Here is a 15,397-nt window from a genome sequence, read left to right on the forward strand (position 1 = left end):
TATTTTTCAGTAAAACAATTGGGCTTTTTCTTTTTTAAAGGAGGCTTTTTGTTTTCTTGCTAGGCCAGATCCTCCTTTGCAGGTTATCTATCTCCTTTGCAGATATGCTATTAAATAAGCTCAAAGTCTATTAGCTGCCAGGGACTCAAAGCATTCTAAACTCCAAGGTTTTGATATTTTTTCTTCATAGTGAATGTCATTTGAGACAAATACTTCACTGTACATAAACACACTATGGTATGAAACAAAGGGGGTTTTTGTTTCACAAAGCAAAATGAAATATATATTAAATATACAAAACCATTTGGATAATATATATATGCGTGTGTATTTTGTAAAAAATGCATCCCCAGTCCCTGCATGTAGAACAGTATTTTGCAATACTACCCAAAACCAATTTTAGCATACAGAAGTGCAGCTGGGCCTTCTTAAAGCATTGCTCTATTTCAAATAACACCACAATGCTCAGAGAAGAGACCCTGGGTGTAAGTATAGCTAATTTGAAACGGTGGTATTCCTGTCTACCTCCTCTACACTTGAGCCCTTCATACCACTGAAAGCAGACACTTGATATGCGTGTCATCCTCCCAAGGTTTCATTCAACAGTATTCTTCCACCTGTCCATACTACTGACCTAACAAACACCAACCCATCATTCTTAGTCCAGACTTTCTACAACCAAACTGCAGAGTGAGAATTTTACCTTCCTCTACTAACACAAACTAGAGATCCCTCAACATCATACACATCTTTGAGAGACAGACAGAAGAACAGTGAATAGTATTCAGATCCTAGTCCTAAAGAACAGTAACCCAGATTGCCTCTCCACAAAATCACAGGTAAGATAGGCTTATCTTATTAACCTTTTGGTATTGTTTAGCTCCCTACATCTTCACTGCCATACTTTTCTTCTCAGTGGAGCAAAGGCAATAGGGGAACAGACATAATTAGTCAGCAGATCAAAAGGTGGGCTTTAAGGGTGAACACAACTGTGACTCAAATGTAATATAAGAAGCAAAAAACCCCCCAGTATTCTGGACTTTTGTTCCAGTTCTGTTGTCTTGTCAAAAGCAGTTCCATTGTATAAATTCCCTGATCAAAGATATATTGGATAAAGTGTTGCTCCCCACTTTCCCCCTCTGCACAAGGAAAGACAGCTTCAATGATAAACTCTAACAGAATAAATCAGTGCTTCATTAACAGGTTTTGTGATGGTCTTAAGGAAAAACGAGTGCATAGCTAAAACCTAGAGATACTGAGAAATGCTTTTGGACAAAAGGGAATAAATGAAAACTACTACCTTCAGAGGCCTTACATTAATTATCAGCTACCAGATAGCATAGTTTACACTATCTGTGTTCAGTAACTTCAGCAAATAACAGGATCTCACCATGGACGAAGTACTTCCAGGGCTTCAGAGAACTTATTGTTTAGAAATAAGTTCAGTGCCATCGAACATTCTTCCAGAGCACACTTGAGATCCATCTTAGATGCCCTAAAAAGACAGTTTAGTCAAACGGTAAATACAAACACAAAATTAAAAGAATTTTTCCTTATAGATCACAGAAGTTCCTTTATAGCCATGTTATTACTCATTTTAAAAATCTAGCTTTACAAAAACAAGTCATATGCTTAACAATTTATCTATGCTACATGGGTGTGCCTTCTTTGCGTATTTAAGTGGTTTATGGCTTTGTCCTTGTTTTACCAGTCAATATGCAACGGAGTAATTTTTACGGCTAGTTAGGTAATACAAATACTCAAAACTTATCACTGTGTCCAAGCTCGCAGTTCTCTTCATCAGCACAAATGCAGTTTCAGACTCTGTATTCAGATCTGAATCTCAAGAGAGTTAACAAAATAATATTTTCGTCCAAGAAAGCAGTAAACAGACACTCACTCTGCAAACAGCTAGGCCAACAAAAAATCCTGTCAGAAGCCTGCAGCTATGCCAAAAGTTTTTGTTCTTCCTATTTCACGTTAAGTAAAATCCCTTCCACTTGCTTAAGAGGAAGCCATCTAACAAAGCCACTACCTTGGGCAGTTTTGTCTGAAAGATCCAGGAGCACTCACAAATTGCTCCACTGGCAGAACTGGTGACAAACTGGACATTCATGGTAGTAACAAATAGCTAGAAGCTACATAGCCTTCAATATGCACAGCTGGATCTGGGAAAGATAATCTGTCTACAGCTTTAAAACAACAGGTTTAGGTTCTATAATGGGCTTTATCCAAGTAAGGTTAAGCAGTGGTAAGCAACAGATCATGTCAATAATATGAATATTTAAGTGCTGACCAGAAGAGGAGAACCCTGAAGAAGGAATGTAAGAAGAGAAATTACAGAGGGGCACAGCTGCTCTAAATCTGACGGTAACACACACACAAACACAAACCAAGAAAAAGAGAACATGAAAATATGAATGCATTGTTTTTTACACAGAATCTCCAACTTCCCCTATGCTCCTCCTCTCTCCATCACCCAAAAGCTTTAAAAACATTGATTCTGTTTTTTGTACACCTTCTTGGGCAGAAAATAGGGATAAGGCTAGATGACATCCCAAAATTCTTTTTCATCTTTATTTTCTGTCATTTTGTAGCAGCAATACTTGAAAAATTCACCTTCTATAGAAAAATAAAACCTCTAACTCAATACTTGGCAGCTACTAGATATTTATTACTGAATGTACCAAGACACAAATCTTGCCCTTCATAAAGAAGTAGTGAATTGCCAAACAGTCAAAATCCAGCAGTTTTACCATCAGACTGTTACCAACAACTGTAAATACAATTTAAATACCTTTATCTTCTCCTTTAATGGGATTCAACTTGATTATGACATATGCGATTTTAAGATTTATGTAATTTTGTGTAGCAAAAACCTACAGTTCTTAAAAGAAGAAGCATTTGCATCTGTGATTCAACTGTTACCATTAGCTACTCACTAAGCTTTCACATCATTCAGCTCCACACACTCTGCAGGAAAGGTCATATTCTCAATGCAACCTACAGTCCTGATCTCCACCTGTCCAACAAAAGTACCACTGTCGCACCAGCAGAGAAGGGGCACCATGGCGGTCCAGTCAACCAGTACAAGTGATATCAGGAAAGCAGCTGCCTCTTTTCCCATGTGTGTTGGGTTACTTCCAGCCCATCACACCACAGGTTTCATCCCAATTTCTAGTCCTAGGTAAGGGCCTGGGGAACAAGCACCGCAATGCGGCCCACATTTGCCCTACTGTATAGGATGTAAGTACAGGAACCAAAGTCCTTATTAGCCTGTACTGAGTCGTACCATATGGCTACTGGAAAGCCAGTCTGCTACATCTATGTCCTTTTCATTGCTGGCCTATGTCATCAGTTACATACTATCCCATTGCCACTATCAGTTTATGTTCTCTCACTTCTATACCCTTAATCTAGATATCTAAATTGCCTTCCAATTTTCTTAAAGGAATTTCAGGGAAGTTATTGTACAGCAAGTTTACTTAGGTTTATGTATAAATACACAAGCCCCAATATCAAATAAAAATCCTTCAGATAAAGCAACAGCAGTATCTTTTCTCCTGCTGCAGGGACACAAAAAGAAAGTCAGCATTTTATTGTTTACATACCACTCTTCATACCCTTCACTGCACTGGAAAGTATAGAACATAAAGGTACAGTTTATAACTCAGGCTACACTGGCTAATATTTCTTAACCTGTTATCTAGACATTCATTTTATAAAAGGTAGTTTCATTAAATACAGGAATACATTATTATATTTTATTTTTGTTCAGAAAGCTTTAAATTCTTGTAACACTTCAGTTAAAGTACTCTAATAGCTAAGTTTACTGGCAAAGTAGATATAGAACTTCACACTAAATCTGTGCAACTGGTTAAAGGTTTCCCATTAACAATTATCAGAAATAAGTACAATTAAGATCCTGCACTTCTTACTTCGTAAAAGAGAATTAAAATGTTTATCAAAACAAATATGAAGAAAGTAATTTTATTTTAGTGCATTCAGACTCTGAATATGTAAACAAATCTGTCCAAATAAAAATATTTATACAAGCAGGAGAGAAATGTACTTGTTTCATGTCCTCCTCAAATGTCTTAAATAGTACACCCGCCAAAGAACCGCATCAAGAAATTAAAAAAAAAAAAGACTCACAATGACTGAAAGCTTTGTACAACACTCAGTTTTATCAGCTGATTTCATGAATACCATCTGTTAACAAATCAAAGAACTAATTTTTAGCTAGATTTAGAGGCTGGTTTTTTTCTGCTACAAAAGCAAGGACCCAAGTTAGTCCCTCAACAACATGCCATCATCACCATTGTGTGTTCCCATGTTTCTATATCCTCATTTCACATTTGATTTTTAGGAAACTACATTTCACTCAGTCCACGCCTGATTAGATCACACATTCCATTTTCTCCACCTTTCCTGATAGGGAAAATGGCTAGTTGCTTTCAATTAATTTCTCAAGAAGGAAAAAAAAAAGGGGGGGTATTTTCTAAATACCAAATTTGCAATGACTGTCTTAAAAAAAAATCCAGTAATCAAAGTTGAGATCTACCAGATGACAAGAAGGGGTTCCTACTCTCTTTTACTTGCACACCACAACTATTTTGTGACGACCATTGAAGCACTACCCTCTTCCATGTGTTTTCCAATACAAATCCTGGTGGCCATATTAAGTGGGGGTGGTGGGGAATTAAAAAAAAAAATCTTCAAAAATTGCAGAGGACAGATGGACCTTCTGGTCCCCTCCCCTCACAGCATGTTTGCTAATTATGAGGTGGGCCAGGAACTCTGTGAATGATTGGAACAGACAAACCCAACATGAGGTGATGATCTGCTACACACAGGAGTAACTATGAACAGTCACCTGAAGTAAGAGAGGGAGAAGACCCACAGGTGACAGATGTATAATCACATAGTTCATGAAAGAACCCGAAGGAAGGTGGATCATTCACAACTGCCAGTAATTTAACAATCAATCCCTACTTTATTCACTTAAGTCGTAAAATACTAGGGTTCAGCCTGGAAAGGGTAGGAAAGTTTCCTAGACTTCATGTGGAAAGTAACAGCAAATAAAATAAGTATTACAGTACCCCACTGCTGTACCTTTTTTCTGAATGCAAGGATCAAGATGCAAGAGCAATGTTCTATTCCCACTGCTTCACCAGGCCTCACCTTAGTGAAAAGAAACAAATTTTCTGTATTTGTATGATGTAAACATGCACACTTCCTACCCTGCAGTCAGCAACTCTTGGAATTTCATTTGGAAGGAAGATCTAATCTTTGTTTTGTATAACATAGCCATGGACATGCTGCCTTTTTAGCTGTTACTGGAGAGACCATTAGCCATCAGGCTCCCAAACACCATCATACCACCAACTCTAGCGTCACCAGGGTATTTATCAATATTTGTAAAATGATCCCATAAACAAGGTTCCTTAAAACAACAGAGCCCTGGCACCCTGTAAAAACTATCTTTTCCTATTAAATGGTTAAGCAGGAGATCTCTCCAGCACATAGCTGTCATGTTTTTTTCCTGTGTTACAGGCTAGTTCCTGCGCTGCTGCCTTCATGTAACCAAAGCCTGCAGACAATGCAAACAGTATTCCTTATGTCAATACATTTACTGTTCCTTCTATCAAGCAAAGTTATGAAATTATTCTGCCACTTCAGATATAAAACTTGGGAAGTCAGTTTTCTCAGACTCTTATTTCTGATAGGTGAATCATATCCTCTACCAAACAGACTCACTCCTGTTTAATTACTCGTCACACATATTTTCTACTGTTTTCCTACATTCTGCAGCAGAGGAACACAACCAGAAGGAATCACTCCAACTCAGATCATAACTTGACACCAGAGAAGTTGGAAGAAAGGAGCATACTGATTCAGAAGCAATTTGGCTGTCTTCGCTGGCAGACAAGGAATATTTCTATGCAGCAGCTCAGAAAGAGTATGTACCTCCTCTTCTCCTTAAACATCACAAACCAATTTCTGCAACAAGTTAGCAGACTGATGAACAGTTCAATGAGCAATGCTGACTCACACTCTGATTCATGTTGTTCTCCTCCTGACTCAGTCTTGTTTCAACAAACTCATTTTTTCCCCTACCTCCACATACAGTTTCCTAGAATTGACAGAAACTTAACACATTTTATCACCTCAGATGAGTATATGCTTTAATTTATTCTGGAGTAGATTAAATTAACACTACTTCAGTGAAATCACTATGGATTTTACACCCAGTGAATACAGTTCACTTCTAAATGAAAAGAGGAAAAAGAAAAGTGTGCTATATTGAGGGTTAACACAAAGGTAACAATGGCACATTACAAGGAGAATAAAATACCACCGTGTTACCTTCTAGGTACTTTAAAGATAACTTCAAATGCTTTGTGTTGTGAAAAGGTTTCTTCTCACTACTATTTCAAACTTCTTTTATGAAAAAAAGAATAAGTGTTTTGAGTTCCAGCAATAGGTTATGTATCTTGGGCTTGGTGTTGAGTTACTCATGAAACTGTTCCAGCACAGTGGGGGTATACTGTCATAGAATCATGGAATCATAGAATGGTTTGGGTTGGAAGGGATCTTTAGAGGTCATCTAGTCCAACCTCCCTGCAGTGAGCAGGGACATCTCCAAATAGATCAGGTTGCTCAGAGCCCCGTCCAACCTGACCTGGAATGTTTCTAGGCATGGGGCATCTATTACCTCTCCGGGCAACCTGTTCCAATGTTTCACCACCCTCATTGTTAAAAATTTCTTCCTTATATCCAGCCTAAAGAAATCTACCCTCCTTCAGTTTAAAACCATTATCCCTTGTCCTGGCACAACAGGCCTTGCTAAAAAGATTGTCCCCATTTTTCCTATAGTCCCCCTTTAAGTACTGAAAGGCTGCAATAAGGTCTTCCCAGAGCCTTCTCAAGGCTGAACACCTCAACTCTCTCAGGCTGTCCTCATAGAAGAGGTGCTCCAAAACCTCAGATCATTTCTGTGGTTCTCCTCTGGACCCACTCCAATAGGTCCATGTCCTTCTTATGCTGAAGGCTCCAGAGCTGGATGCAGCACTCCAGGTGGGGTTACACCAGAGCGAAGTAGAGGGATAGAATCATCTCTCTTGACCTGCTGGCCACGCTTCCTTTGATGCAGCCCAAGATATGGCTGGCCTTCTGAGCTGCAAGAGCACATTGTTGGCTCATGTCCAGCTTTTCTTCCACCAGTACCCGCAAGTCCTTCTCTGTAGGGCTGCTCTCAATCCCTTCATCCCTCAGCCTCTACTGATATCAGGGGTTGCCCCAACCCAGGTGGAGGACCTTGCACTTGGCCTTGTTGAATCTCATGAGATTCTCACAGGCCCACCTCTCCAGCTTGTCCAGGTCTCGTTGGATGACATCCTATCCTTCTGGTGTGCCAACTGCACCGCTCAGCTTGGCGTCACCTGCAAACTTGCTGAGGGTGCGCTTGATCCCACTAAGTCATTGATGAAAATATTAAACAGCACTGGTCCCAGTACAGACCCCTGAGGGACACCACTTGGCACCAGTCTCCATGTGGACATCAAGCTGTTGACCACTGGCCTCTGGATGTGACCATCCAACCAATTAACCACTGAACAATCCACCAATCAAATCCATATCTCTCCAATTTAGAGAGAAGGATGCTGTCGGGGAGGGGGGGTGTTGAAGGCTTTACAAAAGTCCAGACAGAATCCATTGCTTCTCCCTTGTCCACTGATATAGTCACTCCATCACAGAAAGCCACTAGATTGGTCAGGCAGGACTTGCCCTTGGTGAAGCAATGCTGGCTGTCTCAAATCACCTCCCTGTCCTCCATATGCTTTAGCATAGCTTCTAGGAGGATCTCCTCCATGATCTTCCCAGGCACAGAGGTGAGGCTGACAGGTTGGTAGTTCCCAGCTCTACTTTTTTTAAAGATGAGCACAATGTTTCCCTTTTTCCAGTCCCCAGGGACTTCACCTGACCGCCATGACTTTTCAAATATCATGGAGAGTGGCTTGACAGCTACCTCAGCCAATTCCCTCAGGACTCTGGGATGCATCTCATTACATCCCATAGAATTGTTTATGTTCAGGTTCCTCAGGTGGTCACAAACCTGATCTTCCCTTACAGCGGGAGTGGCTTTACCCCTGTGGTCCCCATCTCGTAGGCCATCAACTCAGGAGGGGTGAGGAGAGAGGTTATCAAAGAAGACTGAGGCAAAAAAGTTGAGTACCTCAGTCTTCTCCTCCTCTGTTGATACTGGGTCACCAGTCTTGTTCATTGGGGTGGGGAGTACACTTTCTTTAACCTTTCTTCTCTGGTTGACGTACCTGTAGAAGCCATTTTTGTTATTCTTTGCATCCCTTGCCAAACAAGCTCCAGCCACGCCTTGGCCCTCCTGGCCCCATCCCTACACAACCAGGCAGCGTCCATATGCTATTCCTGTCTCTGCTTCCACTGCCTGTGCAGTTCCTTCTTGCTCTTTAGTTTGACCAGCATGTCTCAAGTCAGCCATGTTGGTCTCTTCCCTTGCTTCCCTGCTTTCTTACACCAGGGAACTGAGAGCTCTTGTGCTCTATGGAAAGCATCCTTAAAGATCTGCCAGCTCTGTTCTGCTCCCTTTTCCCTGAGGACCGTTTCCCAGCATGTCCTTCTGACTAACTCCTTGAACAGCTGGAATGTTGCTTTCCTTAAATTTAGGGCCCTGACTATACCTCTTGCTTTTCCTGTACCCCTCAGGAGCATGAACTCCACCAATGCGTGATCACTGCAGCCCAGACTGCCTCCAATCTTGATGTCACCGATGAGCTCACTTGCATTGGTGACCATAAGGTCAAGCATTGCACCCCCTTGGGTAGGGTTGTCTATTACCTAGAATTAATCTTAACAAGTTATCCTCAACTCATTCTAGAATCTCCTGGATTGACTACAGCTCTCTCTGCTACTTTTCCAACAGATGTCAGGGTGGTTGAAGTCCCCCAGTAGGACAAGAGCCTGCAAGCGCAAAGCCTCCCAGAGTTGGAGGAAGACGGCTTTGTCAGTAGGCTCCCCTTGATCAGGCAGCCTGTAGTGGACACCAACCACAAGGTTCCCTTTGTTGCCTCTGTCTCCGATTCTTACCCATAAGCTTTTGACCTGCTGTGGTTATTCTTCAGGGCCATCTCTTCACACTGTATCAATTTCTTTATGTAGAGGGCAACGCCTCCATCCCTCCTTCCCCACCCATCCCTTCTGAACAGCCTCGAGCCACATTCCAGTGATGGGATTTGCCTCACCGAGTTTCAGTAATGGCAGTCAGGTCATAGCTTTCTAGCAGCACGGTAGCTTCCTACTCCTCCTGTTTGTTTCCCATACCACGTGTGTTTGTGTAGAGGCATTTCATCTGGGCTGTGGGCTGTGTCGCCTTCTTAGTGGAACACCGCTTGATTCCCTTGAGGTGTTCCATGGGAGTTTCCTTGCTGGCTCCTACCACCTCAGGAGCCCCCTGCTCATCTCCACAACACTTTGACTGTGCTACAGTGTCCCCAGCACACCTCTGGGCAACAAGTTGAGGGATCATCCTAACAACCCATCCCTCTAACCATTGTGTATCATCCTGCAGCCTGTCACAGGCAAGCCTGCTACATTCCCCCTCCCCCATTGCCTCTAGTTTAAAGCCCTGTCAATAAGCCCTACAAGATCCTGAGCAAAGACCCTCTTTCCTCTTTGAAAAAAGTGGCTCCCATTTGATGCCAGCAATCCTAGTGCTGTGTCGGCCATCCCATTATCAAAAAGCCTGAAGTTGTGCTGGTGACACCAGCCACGGAGCCATGTGTTAATAGATTGGGTCCACCTGTTCCTTCCAACGTCACTGCCCACAACTGGAAGGAGGGAGGAAAAAACCTGTGTCCCAGATTCCCTCACTAACCGTCCCAAGGCCCTGAAGTCTCTTTTAATCACCTTGGGCTACGTACTGCAACTTCATAACCACCCCCAGGGAAGAGCAGTAACGGGTAGTAGTCCGAGGGCCACACCAGGCTAGCAAGTTTCCTAGTGACATCTCTAACGCAGACTCCTGTTCCCCTCAGAAGGGAGTCTCCTTCAACTATGACCCATTATGATCCCTATGATCCGTATGTCCATAAGGAAGTTATTAGCAGCTTTAAGTTGATTCTTCTAATCAGCTACTTGGAGCTGTGACAGAAACAAAGAATAAGAATACTGACTTGAAAACCCTGAGATGTATTGGAATATTCACTATTAGGAGACAGTCCTCAGGATGTACACAAAGCAAGAGCGTTACTAATTTAAAAGGTCAAAACAGTTTACAGCTTATTGAGCCACTTTCCTTTTTCCCTACAGTTAATTTAAAAGTGAGCATAACTACTAGCCTAAAACAAATTAAAAACGTTATTGCTCTAGTGTTTAAAAAATGTATTTCAACATGTAGTGAGTTATGTAGTAACACATCTGTCCACACCAGGGCTCAGCGTAAGAGCATTCCTGGAAGGCAGTTTATATATCTAGAGTTAAGTATAAACTTGGTACATGCCACTGTCTCTGTATCTGCAGGAAATTCAGTAAACTTTTAATACAATCACCCCTGCTGCAGTGATCTACCACTGCTTCTCTTGAAAGGGTATTCAGGAGCTACAAATAGGAGAATTGCAGAAAAGTTTACACCTTTACTCTGTGTTTGACACATTTTAAATCATATATTTGGGACCGAGTTCCACATCACTTCATTAATGTTAGCTGGACTTAAATGTGCAAGCAGTACTTTGTATGCAGAGGGATTGCAGAATTTAGTTTTTGAAATTCTAAAACCATTTCTTGGCTCGTTTCAACACAGCCAAAATAATCCGCCTCATCTGGTAAACAACACCTAATTGCCCGCAACTTGGTTTTTACAGCTACTGTTCTCCCTAACAAGAGTCTCAACTGGGCTACAGTTACTAAAAATATTTGAAGTTATTAGTGGGAGCAAAGCAATACTTCAAGGGAAGGAAACCACAAAAATTTGAAACTAGCAATAGCAATTTAGTTTTAAGATACCCACATTAAGATGCACATGACACACAAAAAAAGGACTGAAAATAAGGTCTTCTAAAAATTGGGCGTATGTAGGGAGAATGCTGTTTTGATGATAAGGATCAAGAAAACAAGACGCAAAAAATCTAAAAGAAAACTTCACAGGAAATAAGTACGTTAGCAAACAAGTGACCCTTAACATTTAAAGAAGCTTCATCAAATGAAGAATCTTTTAGAGGCATTTGTTTGCTTAAACTCAAATGAAAACCATTCTGGTGTCAACCACAGTATCAACAAATAAGGCAGCAAGAAACTATCATCCATAGCACTCTTCGGAAGTAACATATATGCAGGCATCTGCTAGAGTATTTACTGCCAAGGTAATGATGGCAAAACAGCATTAAAGTATATTTTTCTCAGGCAGTTCTTGTCCTCTGCAGCAAGCTGGCAAGTCAAATAATCCTAATATACTGTCAAAATCTTGTACTCACTGTTGCTATTCAGAATATTTCTATATTTGCTGAAGTAGATCTTTTCCTTTGTAGTGATGAATACCTTCAATTAGAGAACTTGATATTTAACTGTTTATGTTTTGCCATGTCAAAAAGAGTTAACTATCTTGTCATGAGTCTTAAATAGCCAGTGCATGATATGAGGAGCTGATCATCACTAGAACCTACTCAATAGCTCCTTTTTCTTGGCTAGGAGGCTCAGGGTATTTTTGAACGCTGCTCTACTTTAAGTGTATTGATCCCTTCTAATGTCCAAGAACAGTGGTGATTCTGATGCTTTTTAGCTGATGGGATTCTTCTTCCCCTCCCTCCCTTATTGAGGGGACTACTGCGCAGGTACACCCTTCTTGCACATAAGTGGCACTGAGCTCAGTGCTGGTAAGTACTGCCATGCATACTTAGCATAAAGTAAACTGAAGCTTTCAACAGAGTCCTGCGAGGGCTCGAACCTACTGTCTCCCTGGAAGCCTTTCTTCCAGCCAAGATCAAAAGCTGTACTCAAACTACAGTATCAAAAGGTCACAGTTTACAGCTCACACAGGTACCATTAAATCATCACTTCATGTTCACATCTTGCGTGGCTTTACATGCCAAAATACACTTGATATCCTCTTGGCTGGTCTTACTATTTAGCAAAGACCCAAAACATTTAACAAGTGCCACCACCACATCACCAGTCACTTGTTAAACTCAAATGACCGACACTTTGTGTTACTGCAGCACAAAGATTTTCTGTCCCTGGCATCCTTCTTTTTGCTGGATTTTTAATTTTGAACTATGCCTCAGATATGCAGAGGCATAGAAGAAGACATTCTGTCCTGTCACTAGAACAAGGATAATTCCATTCTTAATTCTGCAGTATTGAACAGTCATACTTAAGAATGAGGAAACTGGTAATGAACAGGTTCTTTGCTCTTGATCCCATCCAGTTATTTTCTATTCAAGCATAGGAAGTCCTGTAGTAGTCTACTACTCCTCCTCTCTCTTCAGTCTCAGTGAAGGGAAAACACAGTCATCCTTTGCTGTGACAGAGACCCTTCTTCCTGCCTAGCCCTATAAAATAACAATACAAACCCCAGAATTCTTATTTCCTTCAATTATTTTATCCTTCACCAATGTATGCCAATTTTTCTTGTGATTTAACACCTTGCCTCTATATGCTGTCAGATTCTCTGGTAAGCTTTAAGCAGAAAAGGCTAACTAGCGTCTCTGTCCATGCATAACAGAGAAGAAATATGTCTCCCTTGCCTGTTTAAGGGAACATCACTGAACTTTGATCCTTAGTACCTATTTAATTTTCCTCCAAATAGATGGTGGTCTCCTATCTCTACGAAATGTTTCCAGGATTGCTTATCCCCTTATGAATATTTTTGAATGTTTATGTCCATAAAAAAATATATTATAGAACTGCATTAGGTCTTCTTTTTATATGTGCAGCTGGCAACTGCAAAGATTTGCAATTTCAAGTAGGAATTGTTTTCACATTAACAGTAAGATACATCCATGTGTATCCATTGTATCTGAGCAAGCATACAGAAAACTCAGCTATTAGTTCTGCTATCTGGAAATCTCTCTTCAAATAATCTTCTTTATCTTTTGAAAGCACAGTATTCCTCACCATTAAGTTAACCGTTTGAGAAGAAAAATCTTTTTCATCCTATCCATCTCATCCATCACTCACACCAGCCAACAGTATTACTTCACTCTTCTGCTTAGTGATACGCCAAAATCTAGTTTGGATCATTTCCTAAGGGACAATGTCGTTTGCTGTCACTTTTATCAATCATTTGCACAGGCACCAAGTTGCAACACAGGTATAAATCTTATCAGATAAACAGTGAGACACTTTGTAGGAGTACTACCCACCTACTACAGAGCAGCAGGTGGCATCACTCCGCATTACGAATACCCACCAACAAAGCAAAGGCTAGCATAAAATAAGCTTCTTGCCAAATTGTACTGAGATATTCTGTTGGGTCTACATTTTATGTTCAGGATAGTCTAGTGAAGGGTGGTTGAAGGCTTACATGGTCCTTGGTAGTACAATCCATAGATTTACATATAGTGAACATTAGGAAATGTTCGTAAAAGCAAAGACAGTAGCTTTCTAGTTAGGCTAAATCTTCTTATTACAAGGGACTACTCCTAAAACTCACCAGTGGGACTTCCATTTGGTTTGGTTTTGTTTTAAAATAAACACAAGCTGAGATGCACCACTTCCAGGAATAATTTCCGTATCAAGTTTGAATCTAAGGAACCTTCATGAAAGCAGAGCATGTATCATTCTCTCTCAGAACCCCTGACCTGAGTAAGAAATTGCACACACCCCACATCCCACAGGATGCTAGTGCTGGCACATGTCTTGCAGTATCTTGGTGGCTGAGTAGAGGATTCAGGCTCTGAAAAAGCAAGGTGCATCAGGCAAGCCTCCATGAGGCTGGATTTTCTTCTTCTATCTGTATGCATGCTATACATTCCTCCCATCTGGAGAACAATTCAGACAGGTAGAATCAAACTGATTAACCTTTCTCACATTTAGATGTTCCTTGAAGCTGACAAATTAAAGCATGTTAAAGCCTTTATATTAAAGGGATCACAGTGTTTTCAAATTGCCAATCACTTCCAGTTTATGAACAAAAAGGATGCTTAACCCAATGTGTTAGTTTAAAAATAATCACGGAAAGGTATAAGACCATGTGATTAACAATTTTTTCTATTGTAAACAGAAAACTTTCTGCAAACTTCACCATTTCCTCTAAACCCCAGACTTTAACACCACTTATAATCACACAACAGAAAAATCTTAAGCCATAATCCTAGAAGTTTGAAATTATTTCCAATTTACATAAATCACTTCCTATCCTAGGCTATTATCTTTAATGTAGAAAGTCTATAAACTACAGATACCTGATCAGTATAGTTAAACACTAACTTTTTTTACCCATACAGTAAATCCACTGGTCATAGTTTACCTCCACAGCAAATTCTGCATTCATTATGCACACATTCCTTTTTATAAGAAACATAAATAAGTAAAATTTTGTAGTTTGCATATTATGGGGAAATGTTACCAGCTTATGGGAAGCACTGAAAAAATTTCATGCTGATGCAAGACAGACTTTATTCCTCTGAAGGCGTAGTAACTTCACTGTTTCAGAACTTCACCAACGCATGCTGTAGTCTGTGTGCTAAACATTCATTTAAGGAAACCCAACTGGCAGCAAAACTATCCAGTGCTGTGCTAGCCAGATTTGAAAACAGGCAGAAGTTACTCTAAAAGCCTACTATATTACAATCCATTCAACAACAGGCAGTTTTTTAAAAAACAAACAAGAAGAATCATAAAACCCCACCCAAAACCATGCAACAGACACACCCCCCCCAACAACAGCCATTTAGTTTAAATGATATTAGTCTACATAGCCTGGTATTTTGGCAAAACTGTTAGGGTAACATACTTATTTTCACTTTTCCCTCTCTTGGGACTTTCTTGTACACTATATTTAAAAATGACGTTCTATAGCAGACAAACAGCGTTGTACTTACCCAAGTCCTTCCTGAGTACTACATTTCACTAGAATTTTGGAGACACCTATCCACCCACAGAACTGGTAACAGCAGAGGATAGAAATGCCATGCTACAAGTTCAGTTCAGTGAGGTTGAACCTCCCTTCTCAATGCTACCCGACTACGAGATAGCAACATTTAGTCAGTTATTTGTATCAGTGAATTGCTGGATTGCTGTCTCAATACCAAGGGATCTGCCTGTACCATCCTTTGCATGATCAAGCAATCTCATCACTAGGGCATTTTCCTTTTCTTTATAGCATTGGGTTTGGGGGGATTTTGTTTATTGTTGGGTTTGGGGT

The 15,397-nt window shown here is 40.6% G+C and overlaps 1 protein-coding gene across 2 annotated transcripts in view; it reads right to left on the reverse strand.

Moving 5' to 3' along the window:
• Positions 1 to 15,397, reverse strand: part of TTC39B (tetratricopeptide repeat domain 39B) — a 94,925-nt gene that overhangs the window by 26,874 nt on the left and 52,654 nt on the right. For both annotated transcript variants that reach the window (XM_064437774.1, XM_064437775.1), the window contains one exon: positions 1,391 to 1,495. In XM_064437774.1, coding sequence (XP_064293844.1) covers positions 1,391 to 1,495 — 105 coding nt within the window. The remainder of the gene's footprint in view (positions 1 to 1,390; positions 1,496 to 15,397) is intronic.

The sequence above is a fragment of the Phalacrocorax carbo genome, chromosome Z (genome assembly GCF_963921805.1).
Source record: "Phalacrocorax carbo chromosome Z, bPhaCar2.1, whole genome shotgun sequence".
In the NCBI taxonomy this organism is placed as follows: domain Eukaryota; kingdom Metazoa; phylum Chordata; class Aves; order Suliformes; family Phalacrocoracidae; genus Phalacrocorax; species Phalacrocorax carbo.